A 27,016-nucleotide genomic window follows, 5' to 3' on the forward strand; every position below is an offset into this window, starting at 1 on the left:
TTTGGTAGAGTGCCACTAGCATGCATAACTGTATTCAAATCTATTGAATCACTGCTATGACATAGCTTTTGTTAACAACTCTTGCTATTAACAAAAGCTGTTACCCACTGTTGCTACATCACAGTGAACAGTGGATAGTTATTGGCTGCTCTGGCAGGGCTCTCTAAGAGCCTGTCAGAGAAGACTTGGAAACCAGGGAGCACAACCTTTGGAGGGCAGGGCATAAAGAAAGTTGGGGGAAAGTGGCAGGAGACCAGATGTTTATTTTGGTTTGTATATTTCGGACACGGAAGAGAGTCAATGTTATGGACAGCCCCCTCACTACTATGCCCTTACCTGGTAGTTTAAAGCAAGGACAGGTAATTGTAGGAGCTATGTATAACATAAAATCATAAATACATAAAAAGTGAATTACAGGGTGATTTTAACTTAGCGGTGCTGAGTGACATCATAGACAAGTCAGGCTTCCCTCTCATTGTCTATCACATGTCATTCATAACTCCTCAGTGAAAAACGTCTCCCTAATTCACTTTTACCCGTCTATGATTCCATATATATTATAGTGGATGAGATATCAACCCCACTTGGAATGGAGTATCCTGTGCACCCAAGTCTAAATAAGGTCTTGAGAAACATCAGTGAAATCAATATAGTAAATCATTTTAAAACAGAATGTTGCTCTAGAGAGAGTCTGTTTCTGAAAATACTTAAAACAAATCTTGAGCTTGCCAGACTCCACGCTCGGTTTGGTATTGGCCAGCCAACACGAGTGGGAGTTTGCTCATATTTTATATTTTTATGGTTGAATAAGAAGTGCAAGAGTTTTCTTGTACTATTCTTTTCTATTGAAAATAAATAGTGCACGCTTTATTAAACCTGCCTTCAGCAGCATTGTGGTGTGTAATATTTCAGATGTGCCCTTCGCATAATAGCCTGTTTGCAAATATTTAAAGGATGTTTCTTTTTGTTTGCAGCTCGTCTCAAACGTTCTTATTTTTTCCTGCACAAACATCGTGGGAGTCTGCACCCACTACCCTGCAGAGGTGTCTCAAAGACAAGCCTTTCAAGAGACCAGAGAGTGTATTCAGGCCAGGCTACATTCGCAGAGGGAGAACCAGCAACAGGTAATCCATATATTAATTACTTAGTTCTATTGGTGTTAGTCCACAATTTAAAAATATATATTTTCTAAGTCTTCCCATTCATCTACCTCCCTGAGTTTGTCTTCCAGTGCATGGACCTCAACCACCTATTTTGATCCAGCTCGACTCTTATTTGTGCCTTTTTCTCATTCCTTATTGTTCATGGCTCGGAGGCCCTTTTACCGCCCTGTCAATGAACCTCTTGAAAGGCGCTGGTGGTTGGGTGCCTGTGTTTGTGGCTGAGAGGACCGTCAATAACCACCAAATTTGTGATGCCTTGAATGCTGTCAGCTAGGAGTAACGAGGAGGAGCAGATGCTACGCTGCCTTGCCTTTTGGTACCCCTAGCACTGCCCTAGCAACATCAGGTTTCATGCAAGGACGCTGTGAACCACTCACTTCTAGAGAGGCAGAAGGGGTGGACACCAGGCTCTGAAGTATATTTATGGCTGCTCTCAGCTTCGATATTTGACTCCCAAGGGCAGCATTGTAAAGAGAGCTAAGTCCCTGTTTGTGTTGCTGCATGCCTTTACCTGGGTAAGGTGGGTGCAAACAGGGACTGCGTGCCCGATTACATATTATGTGCTTTCTCCAGGGTATGCAGGGGGCACTAGGCTTGCTTTGCAAAGGGGGACAGAGATCCCACTGTACGTGGGTGCCCGTTAGGGAATGTCTGGGGGAGGTATGTGGGACCCCTTTTCTGAGGATGCCTTCTAGCAATGCACTGACTGCGCTTCATGAAGGTTTCTTTGCCTCTACTGTTGTGTCCATAATACAGCATGGATGCAGAGGGAAGTTGTTTCCCTCTTTTTCATGGCCCTCATACAAATAAAGGAATGCTCACTTAGTATCACGAGGACCTCCCAAGCCTGTGCACCCCCTTCTGCAATACCAAAATGCCCTGAGGGTGTGGAAATAGGGTGCACATGCCTGTTGCGCTCCTGTGTAGCTATAGGCAGTACAGCGCCTGTTCCCTGCTCAAAAGCTAATACATGCAAAAGGAAATGATGGCAAAGCTGTGGTAACTCTCACAACAGCAAAGAACTCCTCACCATCATCAAACAGCTCTCCAAACCCAAAGCCAACAACATAGACCCCACACACACACAACTCCTCTGCGACTCCCTCTCAAACCATTTCCACCGTAAAATCTTAGACATACACAACAGTTTCAAACCACGCGCACCCGCCACACACACTGCCGACTCGTCCAACATAGACCCTCCACACCCCCCAACCTACTAATCACCTGGGTCCCGACCACCGACAAAGAAACTGAAAAAACAATGAATTCCATCCACCAGGCTCCCCCTCTGACCCCTGGACCCCATCGGGTTTACAACAAAGTCAGCCCAACCATCGCCCCCAAGCTTCGCTACATAATCAACAGCTCTTTCGACACCGCCACCTTCCCAGACCCCTGGAGGCACGCAGAAGTCATTGCACTCCTAAAAAAGCCCAAAGCTGACCCTGACGACCTCACCAACTACCGCCCTATCTCTCTCCTCCCTATTCCCGCAAAGGTCACTGAGAAACTAGTGAACACCCGTCTGTCCCACTTCCTTGAAGAAAACAACACACTCGACCTCTCCCAGTCTGGGTTCCGCAAAAACCACAGCACTGAGACCACCCTCATCACATGTACTGACGACATCAGAACCAGAGTCGACAAGGGATAGACCATCGCACTCATCCTCCTGGACCTCTCAGCTACCTTTGACACTGTCTGCAATCATACACTCTGCACACGCCTCCACAACGCAGGAATTCGACACAAAGCCCTAGAGTGGCTCACCTCCTTCCTCACCGATAGAAATCAAAAAGTCTGCCTCCCTCCCTTCCACTCCATAGCCACCAAAATCATCTGCGGAGTCCCCAAAGGGTCTTCCCTCAGCCCTACCCTTTTCAACATTTACATGACCCCGCTCGCCAACATCCTCCGACCACACGGAATCACCATCATATCCTATGCGGATGACACCCAACTCATCATCGCCCTCACCTGTAACCCTACCCCCGCCAAAACCAACCTCCACGCTGCACTCCTTGACACCGCCACATGGATGGCAGCAAACCACCTCAAGCTCAACTCCAACAAAACTGAAATAATCATTTTCGGCCTCAACAAAACCATATGGGACAACTCCTGGTGGCCCACCGCCCTAGGCCCCACACCTACCCCCGCAAACCACGCACGCAACCTCGGCATCATTTTGGACCCCTCCCTCTCTATGACCCAGCAAATCCACGCCGCCACCTCCTCCTGTTTCAACACACTCCGCATGCTGCGATAAACCTTCAAATGGATTCCCATAGAGACCAGAAAGACCGTCACCCACGCACTCATCAGCAGTAGGCTGGACTACAGAAACGCCCTCTACACCGGCACCACACTCAAACGCAAGCTCCCGAGAATCCAGAACACAGCCTCCCGCCTCATCCTGGACCTCCCTCACCATGAACACATCTCGTGACACCTCAAATCCCTTCACTGTCTCCCCATCGACAAGAGGATCACCTTCAAAATCCTCATACATACACACAAATCCCTCCACAACACTGGCCCAAGCTACCTCAACTAAAGAGTGAACTTCCACACTCCCACTCGCCACCTCCGCTCTGCCGACCTCGCACTTGCCACAGTCCCCCGCATCCAACGCGCCACCACAGGAGGCAGATCCTTCTCCTACCTCGCCCTGAAGGCCTGGAACTCCCTCCCCACCAACCTCCGTAAGACCCAGTACCTCCTGCTCTTCGGAAAAAAACTCAAGACATGGCTGTTCGACCAGTAACCCTTCCCCCCCCAGCGCCTTGAGACCCTCACGGGTGAGTAGCATGCTCTATACATTTTTTTGATTGATTGATTGATTGGTGAAGGCTGAGACGTGTCAGAGTGATTCAATAGTCTAAAACATTTTATTTCTTACTTTCTTTTAACATATTGATCAGGAATACAGAACAAAGGAAACAAACAATAAACTCACAAACCAAGGTCCAGATGGTGCTCCAGTCTGGAGAGGTTCTCAGAAAACTTGAAAGACGAAGCACGACTCTGCAGAAATAAAATATAAATAGAAATGGGAAGAAGAGAGCGCAAGGGTTTAAAAGTAAAACTACCAAAGTAGAGGAAGTAGGGTGTGGCACAAAAAAGGCACACAAGGGAGAGAGGATAGGTAAGGATTAAAAGGAAAGCAAGTTAAACCCGCCAGTTCGCAATGATGCTACACAAAGACAGTTTTTTCCTGTAGCCTGTTGTATTACCTCTGTTTAACATAACCCAGAAGTGAAACTACCACAGGCAGAAATGGACATGCAAAATGTGCTAAAGCATAGTGGTGCCCATGCAAGATACCCAAAGAAAAGATGGCAGATAACATGCACACTACTCCATGGTGCCCATTCTGTTCACCCCATTGTCTTTTGAAATTGGTGAATATATGTGCAGAACATTGGCTTTCTCAGCATACCTACAGCAATCAGAACATGCCTTGAGGCAGCACCCAATTTCTATAGCCTTTAATGCCCCAACCCTGGATTAATTCTTCTCACATCAATCACTTGTGGCCTAGGGCAATGCTGTGATTGGTACTAAATCCAGACCGCGTAGGAAAACTGCAGTATCCTGTCCCATTCAAACATTGACCTTTTTGCTCTAATAATACGTTAGTTGTACACATCTGGCACTTTGAGCTGAACTGTTTGGAGCAGGACCAAGGCTGATTCTATATTGTTAAAAAAAATGAAGAATTAGATTACAGCAGGCACAGAGTAATTACCAGTGGCTGAGATTAAACTGGGAACCCACCTGTCACTTTTTTGTTTTCCTCCGTGTTTAGCTTTCTGCATCTGTTTATTTTTGCTGATGATTGAATCCAAGTAATTAATTACTGTAATGGCAGGAGTGGTGTGTCTCAGAATTCTGCTTTGAAAAGGGGGATATGCTATGATAAACTAGGCGCACATTGATATGTTTGGCACTTCGGTGACTAACAGTGCCCACTTCCATGTGCTCTCTGAACAAAGTGACTTTGTTTCTATCAGTGCTAAAAACAATAAGTAATGAATGTAAGAAATACCAACTTCATTTCTGAGTAATGCATTTGCCTAGTCATTGTTTTAATTAATCACAGAATAGTTCTAAAGGACAACCCCCTACTCTCTTCTTGCACCATTTATGGCAACAGCTCTTGCACCATTTATGGCAAATTATAAGTCAAACCTAAAGAAATCATCTAAGTCTAGATGTCCACGCTATCCAGGTGCTGCACTTCTGAGACTTGATTGTGCTGGAAACCCCAAAATGAAAAACTAGTTGCAACACTTTTGGGGAGAAACACAGACGTAGTAACAGCTTCAACACCCTTTGGGGCCTATTCACAAATGTAAATTACATGTGAGTAACTGTGTATGTGTCAATTTACCCTAACACATGTAGTAATTATACTACTTTTGGCCATTCACCATTTTTTAGTGTAGATTTACCACAAAGTGTAGACTTACATGTGCCACTCCTTGAAAGAGGGGGTGGAGCAACATTTACATGTTTGAAGTTACTACCAGTAACTTTTCCCATGTAGGCACAGTGACTGAGATTTCCCTTTGTTAAAGTTTAGGGAAACGTACAAAGTGTATTATATTTTTAAAAAAATGCACAAACATTTTCATGTTGCATGTTAACGGAAATACATTTGGCACATTTATTTTCAATATGGACCAAAAATGCCACAGCACTTTTAATTGAACCTCAAAATAGTCTTGAATTAAATATATAATTAATTTAAATGTATTAAAATTAATTAAAATTGTTATTTAAGTTTTATGAAAAATCCCATTCTGAGTATGTTTATATGTATTTTGTATTGAAAACAGCTAGTATAGAAATAAAATGTAAATAAAAATGTATTAAAATATTTATTTCTAAAATATGTTTATTTAAATATATTTTTTCACATTAAATTAAATGTATATATATTTTTTTAAAGTCAAAATAAATTAATTTATTTTAGTTTCATTAGGGGATTCTATTTTAAGTCCCTAGCTTGAAGTGTGTTGCACTACCAGTATTTGGCTATGTCTTGTGCTGAAGTTACTCCATGCCGGAGTTGGAGTATATTTGCCACTGTTTTGGGGCCTTTTGGCTGTATTAACTTTAGAAATGCAGTCTGTGACTAGTAATGGGTGTTTGAGTGTGGGTGTTTAAATCTATCCTTGGCTCTCCCTAAAACTACTCCTCCTTTAACCCCTCCCATTTAGTAGCCGATATTCCCCATTTTTCAGCCACTCCTCCCATCCATTCCACGTTTACTACTAGGTAATAAACGTACTTGTTTGAGGATCTTCCTGAGAAAGTATAGGAGCGCTGGAGATTTCCAAATGTAGGTTTGTGAATTTGATTTTGTACTAAGTAACTAGTACTACTGTAGTACTACTTTCCATGCAAAAAAATGCAGTTTCTAAATAAGGCCCAGCGTGTTCTATATCTTAACATACAGAATGTCAATAGCAATTTGTGAAGCAAAACATCTATGGGAACGAATAAAAGAAAAATACGATCAAGGCTAAAGCAAGGCATTTATAATTCTTCATATACGTACAAGAACTGAAGGAAAGAAATACTCAGTCAAAATCTGCCAGCCAAGAGTGATTTAAAGAGAAATTGTTAGCTTCCATTAAAAAATACCTACTTGATGACCCTAGATATTTACAGGGAAAAATAGCAATGGTTGCCTGAGATGCCCCAGATGTGATCTTAGACACTTTTTTTAGTTTGAGCTGGAATTCCTGCAGCACTGTTGTAGCTGGAGCACATCGTTTATACTCTCACAGCAATCAGACTGAGCTAGTGGGGTAAAATTGAAAGTTTATCTTAAGCAAAAGTTAATTCAATTTTCTGATAATGAGGCATTTGCCTTTTCACTCTTGCTGAAACAAATTTACAAAAGCAGCCAGAAGAGCAGAGCTGCTCACTACATTATCTTTAGTCTTTGTTGAAATTCAAGATATTGTGTTCAAGTGCATGCCTTTTAGGTGGGATAATCAAACCATTTGTAACCATGTAAGCAATGATCACTCTGTGCTGCATATCCACTAACTACGGAATAATATTGTAGTTGCACATATGTAGCTTTCTTTGTTACGAAGAGGCACTAAAGTGCTTTTGTGGATGTGTAGAAGCTAATCTACGGGACTGATTTAGATGCAAGTGTGTCTGTCATATAGTTGCCTATGAGAGTAGTGTAGATGTCATGCTTGAGGGCCAGAGTTGTGTTTATATTTTGTTTCCACTGCACTTATGCATGAACATTAAATGAAAAAGGATTGTGAAATACAATTCTTAGGCAGGTCATGAAAGAAATTCCTGTAACCTGTTATGCAAACAGTCATGGATGAGTGCACCAAACAACTGTTATCGAAATCTAAGTGGCACTAGTCTGCAATGGGTGCTCCCAAACCCAACAGTGAAAGGACGGGGCTTATGCGTGGGTGTAGCTACTCTACCATGTAATCTTAGCTACAGAAATGTCAACCAAAGACTAAACGACAACCCAGCCTTGGGGAGACAGAAATCTCATTCACAGAGAGCTATGACACCCTGTGGTTGAAGCCAGAGAACCCTAGAAGCTACAGAGCCCATCCACATGCTTTCGACCAACACCAACCATCGGGACATTGAACATGAGGACTAGGTACAAGACAGGCAAGATAGCACAAGTGGTAGCAGAGGTGGAAAAATACACCTTTCCCTCCTTGTCATCAATGAGACCAAATAGGCACAGTAAAGACTGACTCCAAGAGAAATGCTGCTGCATTCTGGACACAAGGAAGAGAATGCCCTACAGACTCAGGGAGTAGCACCGTTGGTAATACCAGCAGCCAACAGAGCTCTGTTTGAATGGGAAGCCCACTTTCTCCACAAGAAAAAGAGGCTCAACATGAATGTTATCCAGCCCTATGAACCTACAAATTTCAGCAAAGAAGAGGAAAAAGAATAGTTTTGTAGCAGACTCCAGTCCATCCTGGAGAAATGCCATAAGAGTGGCATCACCATACTATTGGGGAACCTCGGTGCCAAGGCTGGGTACGTGGAAGTCATGTGCAACCATGGCCTTGGCAGCATGAACGAGAGTGGTGGAAGGCTTGCAGATCTCTGTTCCATGAAAAGTCTGGTGATATGCGGTAGTATATTCCCACACAAAAGAATATGCAAGGCAACGTGGGTATCACCAGACCATTCAACAGAGCATCAGATCGACCATGTCTGCATTGCGAAGAAGTTCCGGAGGTCCCTGCAGGATGTGAGAGTGATAAGAGGAGCGTATGTGTTGTCAGACCATCACCTAAAGCTAAACCTGAAGGAAACATGGATTGAATCAACGAGCCAACACCAGCTATATAACATCACCCTCCTCAACTCAAAAAAGCAAAGTGGGTACTCAGTCACCCTCAATAACCTTGAGCAAGACTTTTGAGAAGTCGAAACGCGTTGGTGGTTACTGCAACAATAAAGTAGGGCTTTTGTAAAGCTCCTGGAGTGCGGTGAATATTTTCGCCATTGATGTTAATCGAGGGTGGTCTCCTCCATCACCGGCACCGGCAATGGAGTCTGCGCACCGAAAATCTTTTTCAGACCACTTTGTTTTGAAAATATAAATACATTTAATTTAATGCTACTAGATCTTTCTGTGGCTTTTAATACCGTGTCACACAGCTTACTGATCAGAAAACTGCACAAAATTGGACTCCACTCTAAAACTTTACAGTGGTTTGAATCCAGAGATAAAATGTTACAGTCTCCTGAAGACAGCCAATTGGATGACAGATCTTTGTCTTAAATTAAATGGTGACAAGTCGAAGATTTTGCTGCTTGGTGGAGCAAATTTGATCCGGGACTCCTTATGGTGGCTGACCCAGCTGGGCTCTGCTCCCAAGCCTAAGAAGGTTGCAAAACATCTTGGAATCTTCATAGACAATTCTCTGTCTATGCAAGATCAAGTGAATGCCACCTGTGGGAAATGTTGTGACATTCTCAAACTTTAAGGAAATTGTTCAACTGGATACCAGTCAGTTGGAGGAACACATAGTCCACACTCTCATCACTTGAGGACTACACTGTGGTAACTGATTGTATGTAGACTTGGCGGATTATCTGTTTTCACAACTTCAAGTGATACAGAATGCTGCCACCAAAATGATTTGTAATAAAGACAAATACAGCTCTGTCTCTTCTTGTCTTGCCACCTTGCTTTGGTTGCCTATGCATTACAGAGAGAAGTTTAAACTAGTTTACCATGTTGACAAAGCTCTTTATAAAATAGGTCCAGTAATTCTACAAGCGAGAGTAGAATTTTATTCTCCGATTCGTGACCTGAGATCACGCAATTTGGCATTAGCCAAACAAAACAAATAAAGAAAGTTAGATTAGGCAGTCGCTCATGTTTTTTTTACCTGGCGGCAGCTCAGTGGAATATCTTACCACTTGATAGCCATCTCACTGAAGATCACTTGGGGTTTGGGAAGAAATTAAAGACTTGACTGTTTAGAAGTGAAGGACATTATCTGCGTGCTGGTGAGTGCCCATATAATGATGGACTGCTTTTTTGGGTGCCTTGAGGTCCCTTAGGGGATAAGTGATACCCTTTAAAAAAAACTAAATAAATAGATATTTAAAAAACTATGGGGGTCATTCTGACCCTGGCGGTAGACTACCGCCAGGCCAACGACCGCGGATGCACCGCCAACAGGCTGGGGGTGCATCCATGGGCATTCTGACCGCAGCGTCAGAAACGGAAAACCGGCGGTGTCCCGCCGGTTTCCCCCTGCCATGGGGATTCCGACCCCCTTACCGCCAGCCTGGCTTTGGTAACGGGTGTCGCGGGCCCCTGGGGGCCCCTGCAGTGCCCATGCCACAGGCATGGGCACTGCAGGGGCCCCCTAACAGGGCCCCACCAAGATTTTCAGTGTCTGCCAAGCAGACACTAAAAATCGCGACGGGTGCAACTGCACCCGTCGCACCCCTTCCACTCCGCCGGCTCCATTCGGAGCCGGCATCCTCATGGAAGGGGGTTTCCCGCTTGGCTGGCGGGCGGCCTTCTGGCGGTCGCCCGCCAGCCCAGCGGGAAACTCAGAATTACCGTGGCGGTCTTCTGACGGTGCAGCGGTATTCTGACGGCGGGACTTTGGCGGGCGGCCTCCGCCGCCCGCCATAGTCAGAATGACCCCCTATGTATTTAATTTAAAATTAAGTTAATGCCGTAGCATTTTTTTGTTTTTTCTATACTTAAAATAAATATCCCAATTAACTTACATTAATATTTACATTAAAAAAATTTTTTTTTAAAAGTTTAATAAACTTTCAAACTTTAACCATTACTTTATCCTAGGGAGATCACCACTCCAGTGGTGGAGACCTCCAACCAGGGCTGTATTTAGCACAGCCCTGTGCAACAATCGTTTTTTGGCACCCCTGCCCAAGTGATTTCCTCCTCGGATTCCTGCACTACCACCCTTATCCCTTGGTGTAGACAGTGTTATTGAAATCAAAGGAGAAGATGTGTAAGGAATACATTTATATTAGACACCAATAGAGGAGAAGAGCTGGATGGAAACAAGAAAGAAAGTGACTGAAACAGGATAGTTATACTGGGCCTAGGCCCTATATTAGGCATTAGCAGGCCCACACAGAGATGAAGTCATGCACTCATGAGGCTGGTGGAGAGCAGGTGCAAGAGGCCACAGGGGGGCCCCTGCACTGCCCAAGCACTTGGCAAGTGCCATGCCCCTGCCCAGCACCATCACAATGTTCACTGTCTCCAAAGCACACAATAAACATTATGAGGGTGCTGGTGCACCCTGCTTGCTACAGCATTTTCACCGGCTTGATTTATAAAAGGAAACAGTGCTGTAGCCTGTTTCCCGCCAGGCTGACTAGCGGAAACCAAGGTTTCTGCCTGCCAGTCTAGCAGGAAACTTTTAATGAGTCCGTCAGGGAGGTAGCCTGTGTGGTGGTAACCCCCCATCAGAAGTCACTGTCCACCGAACTCCTAATGGGGCCTTATGTCTGGAGACATCTGGGCCACTTTTCATAATACTCTACTACACTGTACAACTCTAGGGATACAGAGGACAGGATACTCCCAAGCAAATTTCTCCAAGTCCACCTTGGTGTGGTTTGAGATTGTCGAGCATGAGGCTGCTTAACGCAACCCTTAAGGTCAAAGATATTGTTGACTCAATTAAGATCTTACCGGATAGGACGGCACTGGGCTTGGATGGCCTCACTACAGAATTTTACAAATAGTATTCCTTTATTCTAGTGCATCATTTTCTCGAGGTGTATGGAGAAGCTTGCATGAATGACACACTGCCCCAAAACTTTGTGAGGCTGTTACCTGCTGAAAAAGGGCAAAGCTCCAGTTCAATACTCTTCTTATCTCTTCATCTCTCCTCAACTTAGATACCAAAATTCTGGACAAAATATTGCCAAAGGGCTCCATTGGTTTATGAGGGATGCAGTGTCACTGGACAGTCTGGATTTATGCCTGGCTGACCAACATCTGATAATTTATTAACTTTGTTTGCATTAACACAGCAAGTAGACCCAGGTTTCCCTATGATTACTGTGCTGATGTATGCACAAAAGGCATTTGTTTCTCTCTTATGGGCATACATTGGTGCTATGCTCGCCTGTGTGGGAATCAGGAGGGGCCTTCTGGTAGGGTTGAGCTACTATAATCCCTCCAAACAGCGAGGCTTAGAGTAAATGGACTTCTATCTCCACCGTTCATTATGGCACATAGGATCCCTCAAGGGGTATCTCCATTGTCCTTACTGCTATTTGCAATGGCGATGGATACATTGATAAGTATATGAAAAGATAAGCACAGACATCAGGGACCATACATCAGAGGGAAAAATTATCTTATGTCATTGTATGCCAGCAGCATCATACTTTACATTAAACATCCCACTGAGACGCTCTACCGGTGTGGGAAAGTTGTTGTCCCCATGGTTTCCACTTAAGAACAACCCCATCCTATTACCCTCATCTGAGCAAACTTTACAGACTTGGTTAACTGTATTTGAGGTAAACATACTGGTGAAATCTGCTTAACGGGAAATACTTGACGCTAGATGCATATAAATAGTACAGCAGAGTGACCTCTCCTAGACATATTCTAATATTGAGATTATCAAATAGAGATTACAGTCATGCTATCCAGAATTTGCGGAAGCCATACTTACCTTCTTAGCACTAACACTTGTCTTTCTTCAGCTCCCCACTGAGAAATAAACACAAGGTTCTACAGTGCATCTCTAGAAGTAATCAAAGCCCCAGATTCCGCTTCAAGGGCGAAAAGAGCGTGGTTTGAACAATGACCTTACTTATGTTACATGGACCTATTGCTGTCAACACACTCGAAGAATCTCTCCCAATAGTAGACACAGACTACATTTTAAGTAGCTGCATAGGATACACTACACTCCTGCATGGTTTCACGCAATAGGGCTCACTGTAGTCTCAAGCTGTTCCCAGTATCATTACACCACTGCTTACTGTTATCAATTAACTTGGACTTGTCCTCCCATAAACACCTTTCAGATCTCGATTTTCCAAATACTTATGAAATGAGCTCAAGCTCCCTGCCCCCCCTTCGCCCTTCAGGCCTAGCTAGGAAATTTGTTTTGCTGGCACTCCCTCATGTAAAGCGTAGGGTTGTGGTCAGATGGGGTAAGAGAACCACCCCCTAAAAGTAAAGAATGGCTTACTGATCTTATCTATTGTAATGACAATATGGATATAGATGTACCCTCGCTTCCCCATTCTTTGCATCCCAAAGATATCAGGACTCCTTTCCACACTTAGCTGTTGCCTCAGGATGCCTCCTCCTCACAAAACCCCGACTGAAGTCGCCGTGTGTTGTTGAGTTATTGGGTTGCCGCTGCCTCTGCTGCTGCTTAATTTCTTGCATATAGTTATGGAATATGTACACTAAATTGTGAAAATGCGATGTATGCGCTGGTGCGCATCAGCTCAACAAGCTGGAATTTCACACTATCTAATGATAGGGTGACCAGGTTTTGAGGAGCAAAAACCGGGACAGGGCAGACATAAAAGAAGGACTAAAGACTTTACTCTCACTTTTATATCTGGCCTGTCCCGTTTTTTTGCGTAGCTTTGTAAATGTGTGCCTAAACGCGTGTGTGTATACACATATGCACACACACACTTACAAGACTACATACACAAAATTAGCTATGGCTTGATCTCCCACCCTGCACCCCCAACCCAACCCCACCCACCTCTCTCTGCTCCCCACTCCGTCTCTCTGCTGGGAGCAGACAGGGGACTGTGTTGCCTGACAGTAACAGATAAATTACTTAATTATTCCGTCTTTAACTTATCCTTCCCTAGATGATCCGACTTTTGACCCAAAAACCGGGACATTTATTTAACTGACCTTTGTCCCTAAAAGCGGGACATTTATTTAAAATTAAGAGAAGCGTTGGGACACCGGGACAGTCCTCTAAAAACCGAGACTGTCCGGGGAAATCCGGGACGTGTGGTCACCCTATCTAATGATCTGGTGTACACGTCGATTAGACTTTGATTGCTTTTGTTATAACGCTACATGAATGAAGATAAATGGCCAACAGATTTGCTGGAATGAATACTTCCAGAAACTGTAATCTTTCCATATTTGCAATCATCAGACCTAAAATAGCTTAGAAAGCAGCATTAGGTGAAAAAATGTGCACGATCTCAGATGGCAACTCCTTTGCCTACTTCGTGCTATACAGTAGTTTCTCCTTTGAAAGGGAGACATTGGTAATCAGAGATTCTTCGTTGTCGGTTTACTTTGAAATGATAACTTTTCTGATAGCATTTTCTTGTAATGAAATGAAACCCTTCTCGCTTGCAAACTTTCTGGAATCCTTTTATTAATGTTTCAATTAGTAAAGAACAACCCTCAGCGACTGTAATGAGAAATATTCCACTTGACTGTGTGACTTTCTAGAGAAGACGTTTGTGAGTAGTTCGTGTTCACTAATTTCTGCCTCTGTATGGTTTCGTATTTCTCACTTAAACCTTTCTAGTACATTTGAAATTTCCAAATATGTGAGTACTTTTTAGTCTACAAATAGCAGAAATATAAATAGCTGTACCTAGGGATTGACATATTCTTAAACACCTCTTAAGCACAACATGCAAAAAATAGAGAAGACGTTTTGTAATATGTAAAATGGTGCCTCTGCAATATTAAAACCTAAACTGGGTTATTTATAGTCTGTATATAATTATTCCTCAAGCTTGCCCCGGGAAGTTAATTTGGTAGTTAGTAAATTGGTATCTCTTTCTTGGTTTATGGAAATTAATGCATTTGACCTAAAAAACAATGCACCCAAAATGTATACAATAGGTCTTGCTTGGGTGAATTCTCCCCTCTTTCACGTGACTGATGGATGGCGCTTGGTATGTTCAAAGGGCAACGGTTCACAGTGGCAACGCACAGTTTCTTGTGCGTATCTTTCATTCCGATTTACTACGATTTGAGGTAAATGGGTAAGATTTTAGAAATGGATCCCCTTTTATAATGTTTTCATCCATTTAATATAGTACTAACAGAGTTCAAATACCTCCATTGTCCTCGCACATGAATAATCAAATGCAAACTTAATGCGTTTGGTAACTGGATTCATGGGATTTCTACATGTATAGCCATGATCCACAGAATAACGGAATATTTGTTGTTTTCATGTAAGCAAACACGAGTGATGCACCACCATTGTGAGGATCTATAAATCCAACATCTTACTGATGTAATGCAGTAATAATGCAGTAAACAAAATCCCATTCCAGGCCCCTGAGGATTTTAAAGGTGACATTTCTCCTGCCGAGGAAATATTATTGAAAAATAATCAGGCCACTACTGCGTTGTTCATCATTCAAATCACACATATATGCATGCCACTGAATTACTAGTAACAGAGGTGTAAAAACTGCCTATTAGTAGCAAGTCTACCAAAAATGCTTATCATTATAAACCTTTTAGATATTATTGAACATTGGTTCTAAAAATTACTGTATACCATGATTTGCTATTATCAACATAGCAATCTGATAGAGACTTCTAGTTCCATATTCCTTACCTTAGAATTTCCCCCCAGGCGTCAGACTGCATCCGGAGATTTTTCTTCGAGCAATACCCTTGAGTGTCGGTAGGTGGCGTCGGTCGGTTCCGCAGGCGTCGTAGGCGTTGTGGTTGCCATGATGATGTCGGGAGTAGTACATAGAGGCCGCCCTCGCGCAGTGACGTCAGTTCCTTTCTTTTCGTGCCACGCGCTAATCTGGAGAGAGCTACCATGGCTATTTTTTGGCCGAATTCGACCGTTTTGTCGAAGTTTTTTGTGTACGACCTTGGTGCGTCGCGATGTCCCCGAAGACCGGGTTCAAGCCTTGTGAGGACTGCCATCGGACGATGTCGGTGACGGATCTTCATTGCGTTTGTCTGTGGTGCCTCGAGCGCGACCACGACCCAAAGTCGTGCTCCAAGTGTCGGGCCATGCACCCGAAAGCTTTGAGGGAGCGGTCCCTAAAGCTAATGGCAGCCCAGCACCTTCGAAATCTTCGAAATCCTCGGGTCAAGGTAAGAAGAAGAGGAAGTCGAAGAAGTCCCATCGCCCTCCGACTTCACCCCGTCGCTTGGCCGATGCGACGCTGGCCAAGCGTCCACGCACTAGGCCTCCGTCCACGGAGCCTGCGTCTGGGTCGACTTCTTTTTCCCCTGAGTTTCCCGGAGCCGGAGCGACCCCCGCCCAACTAAAGGAATTTTACGAGGCCATGCGCCTCATGTTTGGGTGGGCCGACCCTAAGACGGCGCCTTCGGGCCCAAGGGTTTCGGCTAAGGGGCCTTCGGTTTCCGCGGCGGCAGCTTCGGCCCTGGCCACCGAAGTCGCCTCCGGATCCGTGCGCGGATCTGCACTGATGCTGGTCGTACCTTCGAGACCTTCCCCGGCGCCGGGTCGATTGTCGACACTCCTGACGTCGGTAGTACCCACTATCGACATCAATCCAATTCGTATCCCCGACGACTCAGAGTCGGAGCGGCATCGGCCGACGCCGCCATCGGCTTCGGTGGGCCCTATTCGCCCGAGGTTGGATTTGGACCCTTTTTCCTATGGGTACGAATACGGGGAGGAATTGGAGGGGTCCCTGGACCCTTATGAATACCAGGTTGACCCTGCTATGGACTGGGCACAGGATTTGGGCAAAGCCAGTGGTCTGGATACTTCCCATGACGCTGGCATGCTGTCACCTCCTACCTTGCCTACGGCGGAGGGAGCTACTTACAGTATGGTGGTCAGTAGGGCAGCTGAGGTCCTAGGCCTTGAGCTACCTATGTGAAAGTCAGGTCTAATCTCCTGACAGAGGTGCTTCAGCCTGGGGCTTCTACTTCAGAACCTCTTATCCCATTCAATGAGGCCCTCACCGATGTTATTTTGGGTACATGGTCCAAACCCAACACAGGGGCTCCTGTGAACAGGACTATCGCTCACTGCCATCGGCCCACGCCAAACGACCCAAAATTCCTGTCCCAACACAGCCTGAGAGTGTTGTAATCCAGGCTTCCTCTTCTTCTGGCACGTTCCCTTCTGCACCCCCGGATAGGGAATCCAAAAGGCTGGAACAATTTGGCAAGAAGTTGTTGTCTTACTCCAGCCTCGCACTGCGGTCTGTGAACACCACATGTCTTTTGGGCCGTTATACCCACTCCCTGTGGAATACGGTTGTGCAGGTCCTGCCACAGATACCGGAGGAGGCCTGTGCTATCGTCTCCCAAGCAGTGAAAGATGGGAGAGACGTGGCAAAGTTCACTATCCGTTGTAGGCTGGATACTACCGACTCTCTGGGCAGATCGGTTGCGACGACAGTGGCCTTACGGCGCCACGCCTGGTTACGCCCTTCTGGCTTCTCGGGCATGTCCAACAGTCACTCATGGACATGCCGTTTCATGGCACCCGTCTCTTAGGTAACAAAGCAGACTCAGCCTTGGAGAGATTCAAGGATTCCCAGGCTATGGCTCGGTCCCTTGGTCTTTCCTCTGCCACACGCCCACCACAGTCTGCTTTTCATCCCTGTCATGGACACGGAAGGGGCACCCTGTCACGTCCTCTAACCAGCCATCATGCCACGCATGCTGGACAGCCTATGCGTGGCCGAGGATGCGGAATCCCATGTGACCGTGGGACAGGGAACCAGAGGTCTGGCCAGTTCACCTCTGCCCCGCTGCAGCCTCCAAACCCTCCTAGTCCGTCCCCTCACTCCCACCCAGTTGGAGGCAGGATCCGCCATCACCTGCCCCATTGGGAACATATCACCACGGACTGGTGGGCTTTGCAGATCATTCGAAAGGGCTACTCCCTCCCTTTCGAATCTGCACCACCACACATGCCACCATCCTTCCATCATCTTCCGGAGGATCATTTGGTTTTTCTCCGCCAGGAAGTCGCGGCTCTCTTGGCCAAGGGAGCTATAGAAAGGGTCCCTGTGCCAGAAGTAGGACGTGGTTGTTATTTCCGCTACTTTCTGATACCAAAGAAGAACAAGGGCTTTCGTCCTATCCTAGACCTTCGGGACCTGAAATACTTCCTCAAAAAGGAGAAATTCAAAATGCTCACCCTGGCTCAGGTTCTTTCTGCCTTGGACCCAGGAGACTGGAGGGTAGCAATGGACTTTCAGGATGCTTATTTCCACATCCCCATCCTGCCTGCCCACAGATGTTAGCTACGATTCGTGGTAGGTCATGAGCACTTTCAGTTTACCGTGCTCCCTTTCGGCCTTACCAGCGCCCCTCGGGTGTTCACGAAAGTGATGGCAGTGGGCGCAGGTTAGGGGTCTCAGTCTTCCCCTACCTCGACGACTGGCTGTTGAAGGCGCCTTCACGCCAGACAGTCTTCTCCCACCTTCAGACTACGGTGAACCTCCTGACCAGCTGGGGTTCACTATAAACGTGCTGAAGTCACACCTGACTCCCTCTCAGATGCTCCCTTTCATTGGAGCTGTTCTGGACACAGTGCAGTTTTGGGCTTATCCTCCTGAAAAGCGAGTCCAAGACATTCAGGCTATGATTCTGATCTTTCAGCCTCGATCTTAGGTTTCGGTGAGACTGACTCTGAGGCTGCTGGCCTCATGGCCTCCTGCATAATGCTATTAACACATGCCAGATGGCATATGCGGGCTCTGGAGTGGGACCTGAAGTTCCAGTGGGCGCAGCATCAGGGAAATCTCTCCGCCCTGGTCCAGATCTCGGAGGGGACTGCGAAAGACCTGCAGCGGTGGCTTTCGAATCCAGATTGGGACAATGGCAGATCCCTCTCCCTTCCCCAACCAGATCTCTCTATTGTGACAGATGCGTCACTTCTGGGTTGGGGCGGCCACATGGGGGATGCGGAGATCAGAGGCCTCTGGTCTCTGGCGGAGTCGGGACTCCACATAAATATGCTGGAGCTCCGGGTGGTCAGGCTTGCGTTGAAAGCATTCCTTCCCTCTCTCAAAGGGAAAGTGGTGCAGGTGTTCACGGACAACACTACCGCCATGTGGTATACCAACAAACAAGGCGGGGTAGGGTCCTGGACCCTTTGTCAGGAGGCACTATGCCTCTGAACATGGCTGGAACATCAGGGCATTACCCTGATGGTTCAACATTTGGTAGGTCTCTCAGAGCAGACAAACTCAGCCGCCGACGCACAGTCGATCTCGAATGGCATCTCCATCCTGAGGTGGCACAAGGTCTCTTTCTCAAGTGGGAGAGCCTTGGTTAGATCTGTTTACTTCTGCAGAGAACGCGCAATGTCAGCTGTTTTGCACGTTGGAGTTTCCAAAGGGGCACTCGCTCGGAGACGCTTTTCGTCTCGAGTGGAGCTCCGGCCTCCTTTACGCCTTCCCGCCTATCCCTCTTCTGCCCAGCGTTCTCAAGAAAATCAAGTACGACGGGACAAAGTTATCTTGGAGGCTCCGGACTGGGGTCGAAGAGTGTGGTATCCAGAGCTCTTGAGCATGTCCATTGATCCTCCACTCAGACTGCCTCTTCGGGCGGATCTTCTGTCGCAACAGCAGGGGACAGTTCTCCACCCGAACCTGCCAAACCTCCGCCTTAATGCGTGGAGATTGAGCGGCAACAGTTGACGGCATTTGCCCTTCCACTCGAAGTCTGCAATGTTATCTTGGCAGCCAGGCGTCCATCGACTAAAACTGTATATGCCTGTCGTCGGAATAAATTTGTGGCCTGGTGTTCCAACAAATCTGTTGACCCCCTTTCTGCCCCTCTATCAGAGGTTCTTCTGTTCATTCTTTCTTTAGCCCAGCAGGGCTCTGCTTTGGGCACCCTTAAAGTTTGTCGGCCATTTCCACCTTCCCTAGGCTTCCTGATCAGCCCTCACTCTTTAAATCTCCTATTGTGAGTAGGTTCCTAAAAGGGCTCACCCACTTATTTCCTCTCACTCCGTTTATCATGCCTCAGTGCGATCTTAATCTTGTACTTACTTACTTGATGTGTACCCCCTTTGAGCCAATGCATAATTGTCCCTTGCGGCTCCTCACATTCAAAACTGTCTTTCTGGTCGCTATCACCTCTGCTCGCAGGGTGAGTGAGCTTCAGGTCCTTTCTTCAAAGCCTCCATACTTGTCTGTACATCCTGACAAAGTGGTGTTACGCACTAGAGCTTCCTTCTTTCCTAAGGTGGTTACACCATTTCATGTAGGCCAGTCCATCTCTTTGCCTACCTTTTATGCACCCCCACATCCTTCCCATGAGGAGGAGAGACTCCACAGTTTGGACCCAAAAAGAGCGTTGGCATTCTTTCTCAATCGTACTAAAGATTTCCAGGTGGACGATCAACTCTTTGTTGGCTATGTGGGTGCGAAGAAAGGGAAGGCGGTGCAAAAGTGTACCATCTCTCAATGGGTGCTTCTTTGCATCAAACTGTGCTACGCTTTGGCTAAAAAGCAACCTCCTGAAGGCTTGCGTGCTCATTCTACCAGAGCAACTGCTGCTTCCACTGCATTAGCACGCAGAGTTCCTGTCCTGGATATCTGTCAGGCAGCTACGTGGGCATCCCTGCACACGTTTGCTAAGCACTACTGTCTGGATAGTCAGGTCCGTCGAGACGGCTACTTTGGTCGTTCGGTCATGCAAGACTTTCTAGTATGATCTTGGTTCGCAGCCCACCTCCGAGGATGGCATTGCTTGGGTATCAATTCTATGGTGAGGAATCTGCAACTAGAAGTCTCTATCAGATGTACAAGTTACTTACCTTCGGTAGTGAAATATCTGGTAGAGACATATTCTAGTTGCAGATTCCTTACTGCCCACCAATCCTCCCCGCTTGCGAATTGATTTCTAGGGACAGGGATTCCCTCTTTCAGGTCACCAATCTCAGTGTTCTTAGAGGCTCTGCGCTCTGACGGGGAAAGTCGTTAAAAGAAACTGACGTCACTGCTCGAGGGCGGCGTCTATGTACTACACCCAACGTCATCACGGTGACCACAATGTCTACGACGCCTGTGGAGTCGACCAACGCCACCAAGTAACTTGTACATTTGGAGCAATGGTTTATGCTTTATTACAGAGGGAAATTATATTGTGAATGTATTAAGTGTTATTAAAATCTTTGCTCTTCCATTTTGCTCTTTTCTTTTTAACACTCATCTCTCAGTTCTAGCTTTGTTTTACTTGCAGGTAACACCTGATTCTGTTGACTGGTCGCTTGTGAGCATTTTATGACCTTTGCATGGACTCCTATTAGCAAATTACAAACAAGAAGTGACAAATTAAGTTGCATATCACATGTTGGCTTTTCTTCTTCCCATGAATTTTCAACCAACCAACACACTGGAAGCCCATCATTTAAAAAAAAAAAAAGATTTCAATATGTGATTGGTTTTCTATAAAATAAATCACAAAATAAAAAGAAGACTGAGCACCTTGCTCTTATCCGTTCTTCAAAAGTTTAGTCAGTCTTTAAACATATAATAACATTTCTACTCCTTAGTGGTAGAAATATAATTCAATTCCTTGAGGACTATACTTGTCAATGCACTCCTGGGGTGATGTGGATTCATCAGCAAACATCCATCACAATACCCCATGGGGCTTATGGGAGCCAATGTATATTAGAATATTGGGCAAGCAAGTGTTGCTTTAACTTCTACGCAATGAGCGCTTACTGTTTAAACTTCTCTGGTTGCAAGTCCTACTGGTGAATTAGGACCTGTGACCAAAACAATGCAGTTACACATTTGCATAAAGCATCTTGCACCATCCAGGTGAATGGTTTGTTTCTGTGAATTAAGCATATAGTAATAACAATTGCACCTTTTTAGCTGTTTAATGATATGGATGTTTTTTTGAAAATATTGCAAGCTCATTGCCTTCAGTGTTTATATTATCCATTTCCTATTTTTAAAAATATTCAGTTTGACAAAGTAAGTATTGCTTAGTAAAACAAACCGTAAATATCAATTTCTTGATATCGCTCTTTCAGTATGTGTAACTTAACAATGAGGAAGTTGTTTTAACACAGAATGAAAAATCTCATAGATTGCACTCTAACAATTTTCACTGGCTGAAAACATTTAATATATATGACAAAGCAATGGAAGATAAACAATGGTTTTGGGTTCTCTCATGGTTCCAAAACTTGTAACAGCATAGACAAGAACCACCTTCTTCTGCATATTCATCCAGCTGCATGGGGGAGTTAAGTATTGTAGAGGTGTTTTGTCCAGCATCATCTTATATCATTCTAGTTCTTCTTTAGATCTCTCAAAGGCTTCTCCTAAGTAACTAAGCCTAGCGATACCTGGTTAAGTCTTTGTGAGAATTGTCTAGTAGTCTGACAGTGATTCTATTTCATAGATTGTGAACGGCTAAGATCAAATCAAAATTGTATTTCTTTGCTGTTGGATAGCCGTCTGCCTTAGAATATACAGTTTGAAAGACAAAGGAGGCACTATAAGGTATTACTCTAAAGTGTTTTTAAACTTTTATTATATTCGTAAAGCAGTGCTGCTCCCTACACCTTACTAGATAATGAATTCAAAAATATTAAGTTTAGTACACCTATACTACGTTACTCAATGCAGGTATTGTACTGTATGTCAGTATGTGCAGGGGCAATGGTAATCTCAGGCTGCACCAGGACAAGAGCACACTTAAAGCAGTAAGACTTTGTCTGCTAACTTTTGAAAAAGTATATTTAAGGTTTAATGGCAAAAGGCTAAATAGTAGTACCCACAATTAAAGTGTTGTTAGCCAAAAAAGGAGGAGGAGACAAGAGATAGGCAAAGAGGAGAAGATCCATTGCTATGCAATGGTCAGGAACAAAGGGCTGAAGGAGTCACATATGGAGGACATGCATAAGCATGGGAAATACCAAGTATGACAACTAAATGAATGGTTATGGGCAGCTGCTGTTGCCCATAGCTGACTGGGTATGACAATAGACCAGAGGAAGAAGTTGACATAAGCACTGGGTGAAGGCACTGCTATGTGAAAGTGTGGAGTACCAAGGGGGGGACCTGTGAAAGAGAGGCATGAATGAGAGGAAGCCCAAGATCCAAGAGTATGGTGAAAGGTTGCAGGTCAATGGCACTGCATATTTCTGGAAGCGACGTGTCTGGCAGAATGGCATCAACTCCAGAGCCCACATTCTACTGGGTGACCTCAACTTTTACCTGGAAGACTGAAATTACCTTTACTCTACTGTACTCCTTGAATGTTTCAGCAACATTGGACCCACCTAGCTCATCCAAGAATCAGCACACACCACAAGACACACACTGGATCCCATCTTCACTAAAAGTGATAGCATCAAATACAACTCCACCACACAGCTCACATGGATGGACCACTCCATCATCCACTTCCAAATCAACACACCTCAAGTCAACACCCCTACCAAGTACAGCATTCCAAGCCACAGCTGTGACAAAATCACAGAAGCAGACTGGTTCAGCGCCCTAAGCAAGGATCAACTTACCCCAACAGACAACCTCGACAGGGACATCAACCACTTCAAGAACTGTATTAAGAATTGCACAGACTCCCTTTGATCCGTAAAACCCAACAAGCATAGCAAATAATACAGGCAGGAGAGCTAGTACACAGAAGACCTCCGAGACACAAAACAACATTGTAGGCAGCTGGAAAGGAAATGGAGAGCCAGACACAACACCCAATAGAACTGCCTACAAGGCTGCACTCAGACGCTATTGATAGGCGGTTCCTACTTTGATATTAGGACTGCCTATTAGGACAATAGAACTTCAGAATGTGGGAGACTGAGTCCGTCCACACCATCAGAAACTGTTGGCCCAATTCCTAGCTATCTCATAGTGCCTCACCTGGACGCCAAACCAACCGGGGCGGAAGGTGATTATGGCAACCTGAACATGACACTCCAACTCTTCAGAGAAACAGCAGAAACCGATCTTACCCTTTCGTTGTGTTACTCATGCATGCCCAGGCGAGACACAAAAGAGATGCGAGATAAGTTTTCAACACATTTATTGAAACAGTCGCAAACTAGCGTATAGAGAATGAGCTGTGACAATAGGTAGATGGAACAAGGCACATTTATCAACATTAAAGATATGGTAAAGAAAATGACAGTCCAACCATAATGCATGTGTTTCTAGATTTTATAGAACCTACCTAACCGTAAGACTATACTCAAGAGCAAAGCAGGTGTACCCTTCTGCCTGGTCCAGTCCAAGGGATTAGCCCCGACCCCATGCCTGGGGATAGTGTCAGGAGTTGGCCTGCAGTGTAGATGGCACTACTCTCTCATGGGGATGGTAGATTAGCAACATCTGAACAGCATGTCAAGCAGCATTTGTCCCAGGACGATCGGACTGGAATGCCCTCTACCCCTTCCAGGTCAGTGTATCACTTATTTAAAGAAATCATACTGTGGTGGAAGCACAGTTATGATATAATGCTGTATTAGAAGCTGTCGCCTTAACAGACAACACAAAGTAGCATATTGTGTTCCATATTGCTAGCCTTGGACGGAAAGTACTGATTACATTTTGTGCAAAGGCTAATTAGACAAGAAGCATGTTCGCTATCATTCTTGACGAAAACCAAGCTGATAAAATATGGAAAAAGCCATTGCTAAAAACAACCTTACTAAAATAAATAAAATATGAAATGTAAACTGTAGTTAAATTAAATTAAAACCAGAGGGAACCAACACAGGTCCAAGAGGGCCTTGCAGCACTATTACCAGCAAGTAAGAAATGCTAAGAAAAATCACTAGTGAATTGCATCAAACGTAGCTCCAACAGCTGCAAGGAGATTTTCTCGATTGTTAAGAATTTCACCTATCCCTCTGTCACTGTCACCAGCATCACTGCCCCCCAGTGGCTCTGCGACAACCTAACCAACTTTTTCCTCAGAAAAATTGCCAACATCTACAGCCACTTTACACACAAACATAACTTCAGGGGAACTCATTGCTAATCACATACCACAAACCAAGGCATCCATCTGACCAAATGGACAACCCACACCAGAAACAACACAGAAGCAGTCAAGCAGACCATCCACTCAGGGGCCCCTACGGACCCATGCCGCCCACCACATCTACAACCTGGGAAAATCTCCAATCAGCACTACCCTGACCCACATCATCAACACCTCCATCCCATCTTCCACTTTTCCAGCTGAATAAAAACTTGCTGAAATCAAGGCCCTCCTTAAGAAGCCAACAACTGATCCGAATCAGCTGAGCAACTTCTAACCCAATTCTCTCTTTCCCTATCCAGCAAAGTGATTGAGAAGGCTGTCAAGAAGCAACTCGCAACCCACCTCAAACTTCACCACCTTGTAGCCAACACTCAATCGGTATTCAGGAACAGCCACAACACCAAAACAGCATTCATTGCAGACACCAATGACATTGAAATCATCATGCACCAAGGAGAAACAGCAGCCCTAATTCTGCTTGACTGCTCTGTGGTCTTTGGCACTGTCTCCCATAACACCCTCATCAGAAGACCCCAAAAGATTGGCATAAAAGAATCTGCTCTCAAATGGATTGGTTCCTTCCTCATTGGAAGAACCCAAAGGGTCATGCTGCCATCCTTCACATCAAAGACCAAGAAATTAATATGCAGAGTCCCATATGGATCCTCACTCAGCCCCAGCCTTTTCAACATATACAGACCACCACTCGCCAGCATTATTCAATCAGAAGGCATAAGCATCACCTCCTACGCCAATGGTAATCAATTCATCCTCTCCCTGATGGACAAAACCACCACCACCAGAACCAACTTCATGACCATGGTAGCATACTGGATGCAAACCAGCTGCTTGCAGCTCAACTCCAAGAAGACAGAAGTACTGGTCTTCAGCAACAAGCCCTCTCCATGGGACTCCACGTGGTAGCTGTCAGACCTAAGACCAACACCCAAACCCACAGGCAACGCAAGAAATCTAGGGATCACCCTAGACAACAAGCTCAGCATGACATCTCAAGTCGACATAGTGTGCACCTCCTACTTTCACATCCTACTAAGCTGCAAACAATCTTCTAATGGTTGCCTGAGAACATCAGATGGACTGTCAAGCAAGCACTCATCATCAGCAGACTGGACTATAGCAATACACTCTACACCAGAAGCTGCAAACAAGTCCTTAACAGACCCCAGACCATCCAGGACACCACTGCAAGGCTCACATTTAAGCTGCCAAATTTCCCAGGTCCATGCATGATGTGCTGCTCCAGTCCAGGTTTATTTCCTTTTAGTCCTGTTTTAAAATGGAATAAATAAAACTACAAGTTCCATCGTTCAAAGGAAAAATCTAGACTGGAGCAGTACATCATGCATGCACCTGGGAAACTTGGCATGGCTGCTCATACTCGACCTCTCATGCCACACCCACATCACACCACACCTCAGTAAGCTTCACTGACTCCCCATTCACAAGCACAGACATTTCGAACTTCTCATGCACATATACATAGCCCTCCACAACACAGGACCAGAGTGCCTGAACAGAAGCATACACTTTCACTGACCTACCAGACAACTACACTCTACCTCACTCTCATTCACACAGATTTTCCGCATTCTGCAAAAACAAAACTCGAGGTCGCTCATTCTTCAATTTGGCACCCAACACATTGAACGACCTCCCTCAACACATCAGAGCCTCCTCCTCATTTCTTGAGTTCCGCTGTAAGCTGAAGACCTGGCTCTTCATGTAAGAAACTTGACAACTACAAACGTACACACCTGCCCAAGTGCCAGTTTACCCTCTCAGGCGAGTAGTACATTATGCAAATTGATATATCTAGTTTAATCTATGGTAAACACTACTGTTGCCGGTTGGACACAGACATGCTGATAGTTTACTTGTCGTGTTGAAGGATAGCAGGCTGGTGAAGTGCCCTTTCCAGAAACAAAATCTTTAAAGGCTATATGAACATTCCTGAGTCCCTTCGCTATTCAAGGAGTTCAAACTCTGCTGTGGAGACAGCTGAGGGTCTAGTATGGCAGAGTTAATTGGATTCATACCCAAACTGACTGTCAACCAGAAATTGGAAGTAATTGAAAAAAGACTCTCAATTTACACATAAGGATGAAATAATTTCCAATTGAATACTAAAGATAAAAACAATCAATTTCTTTTAAGGCTTAAAGTGTTTTTTATGATAAACGCTTGCCTGAAGCACAACTCTCCCGGATCTCTGTCTTCACCACACAAATGCCTAAACCACGCATATGCGTGTTTAAGGCAGAGAGCCGTCTAGTTGTCTGGATGGGTGAAGAGAGGAACAGGAAGGATCGGGCGAGGTAAGTGGGGC

The 27,016-nt window shown here is 45.2% G+C and overlaps 1 protein-coding gene across 2 annotated transcripts in view; it reads left to right on the plus strand.

Annotated features, from left to right (window-relative positions):
* Positions 1-27,016, plus strand: part of ADCY5 (adenylate cyclase 5) — a 1,737,221-nt gene that overhangs the window by 527,259 nt on the left and 1,182,946 nt on the right. For both annotated transcript variants that reach the window (XM_069224661.1, XM_069224662.1), the window contains exon 2: positions 975-1,124. In XM_069224661.1, coding sequence (XP_069080762.1) covers positions 975-1,124 — 150 coding nt within the window. The remainder of the gene's footprint in view (positions 1-974; positions 1,125-27,016) is intronic.

The sequence above is a fragment of the Pleurodeles waltl genome, chromosome 3_1, assembly GCF_031143425.1.
Source record: "Pleurodeles waltl isolate 20211129_DDA chromosome 3_1, aPleWal1.hap1.20221129, whole genome shotgun sequence".
In the NCBI taxonomy this organism is placed as follows: Eukaryota; Metazoa; Chordata; class Amphibia; order Caudata; family Salamandridae; genus Pleurodeles; species Pleurodeles waltl.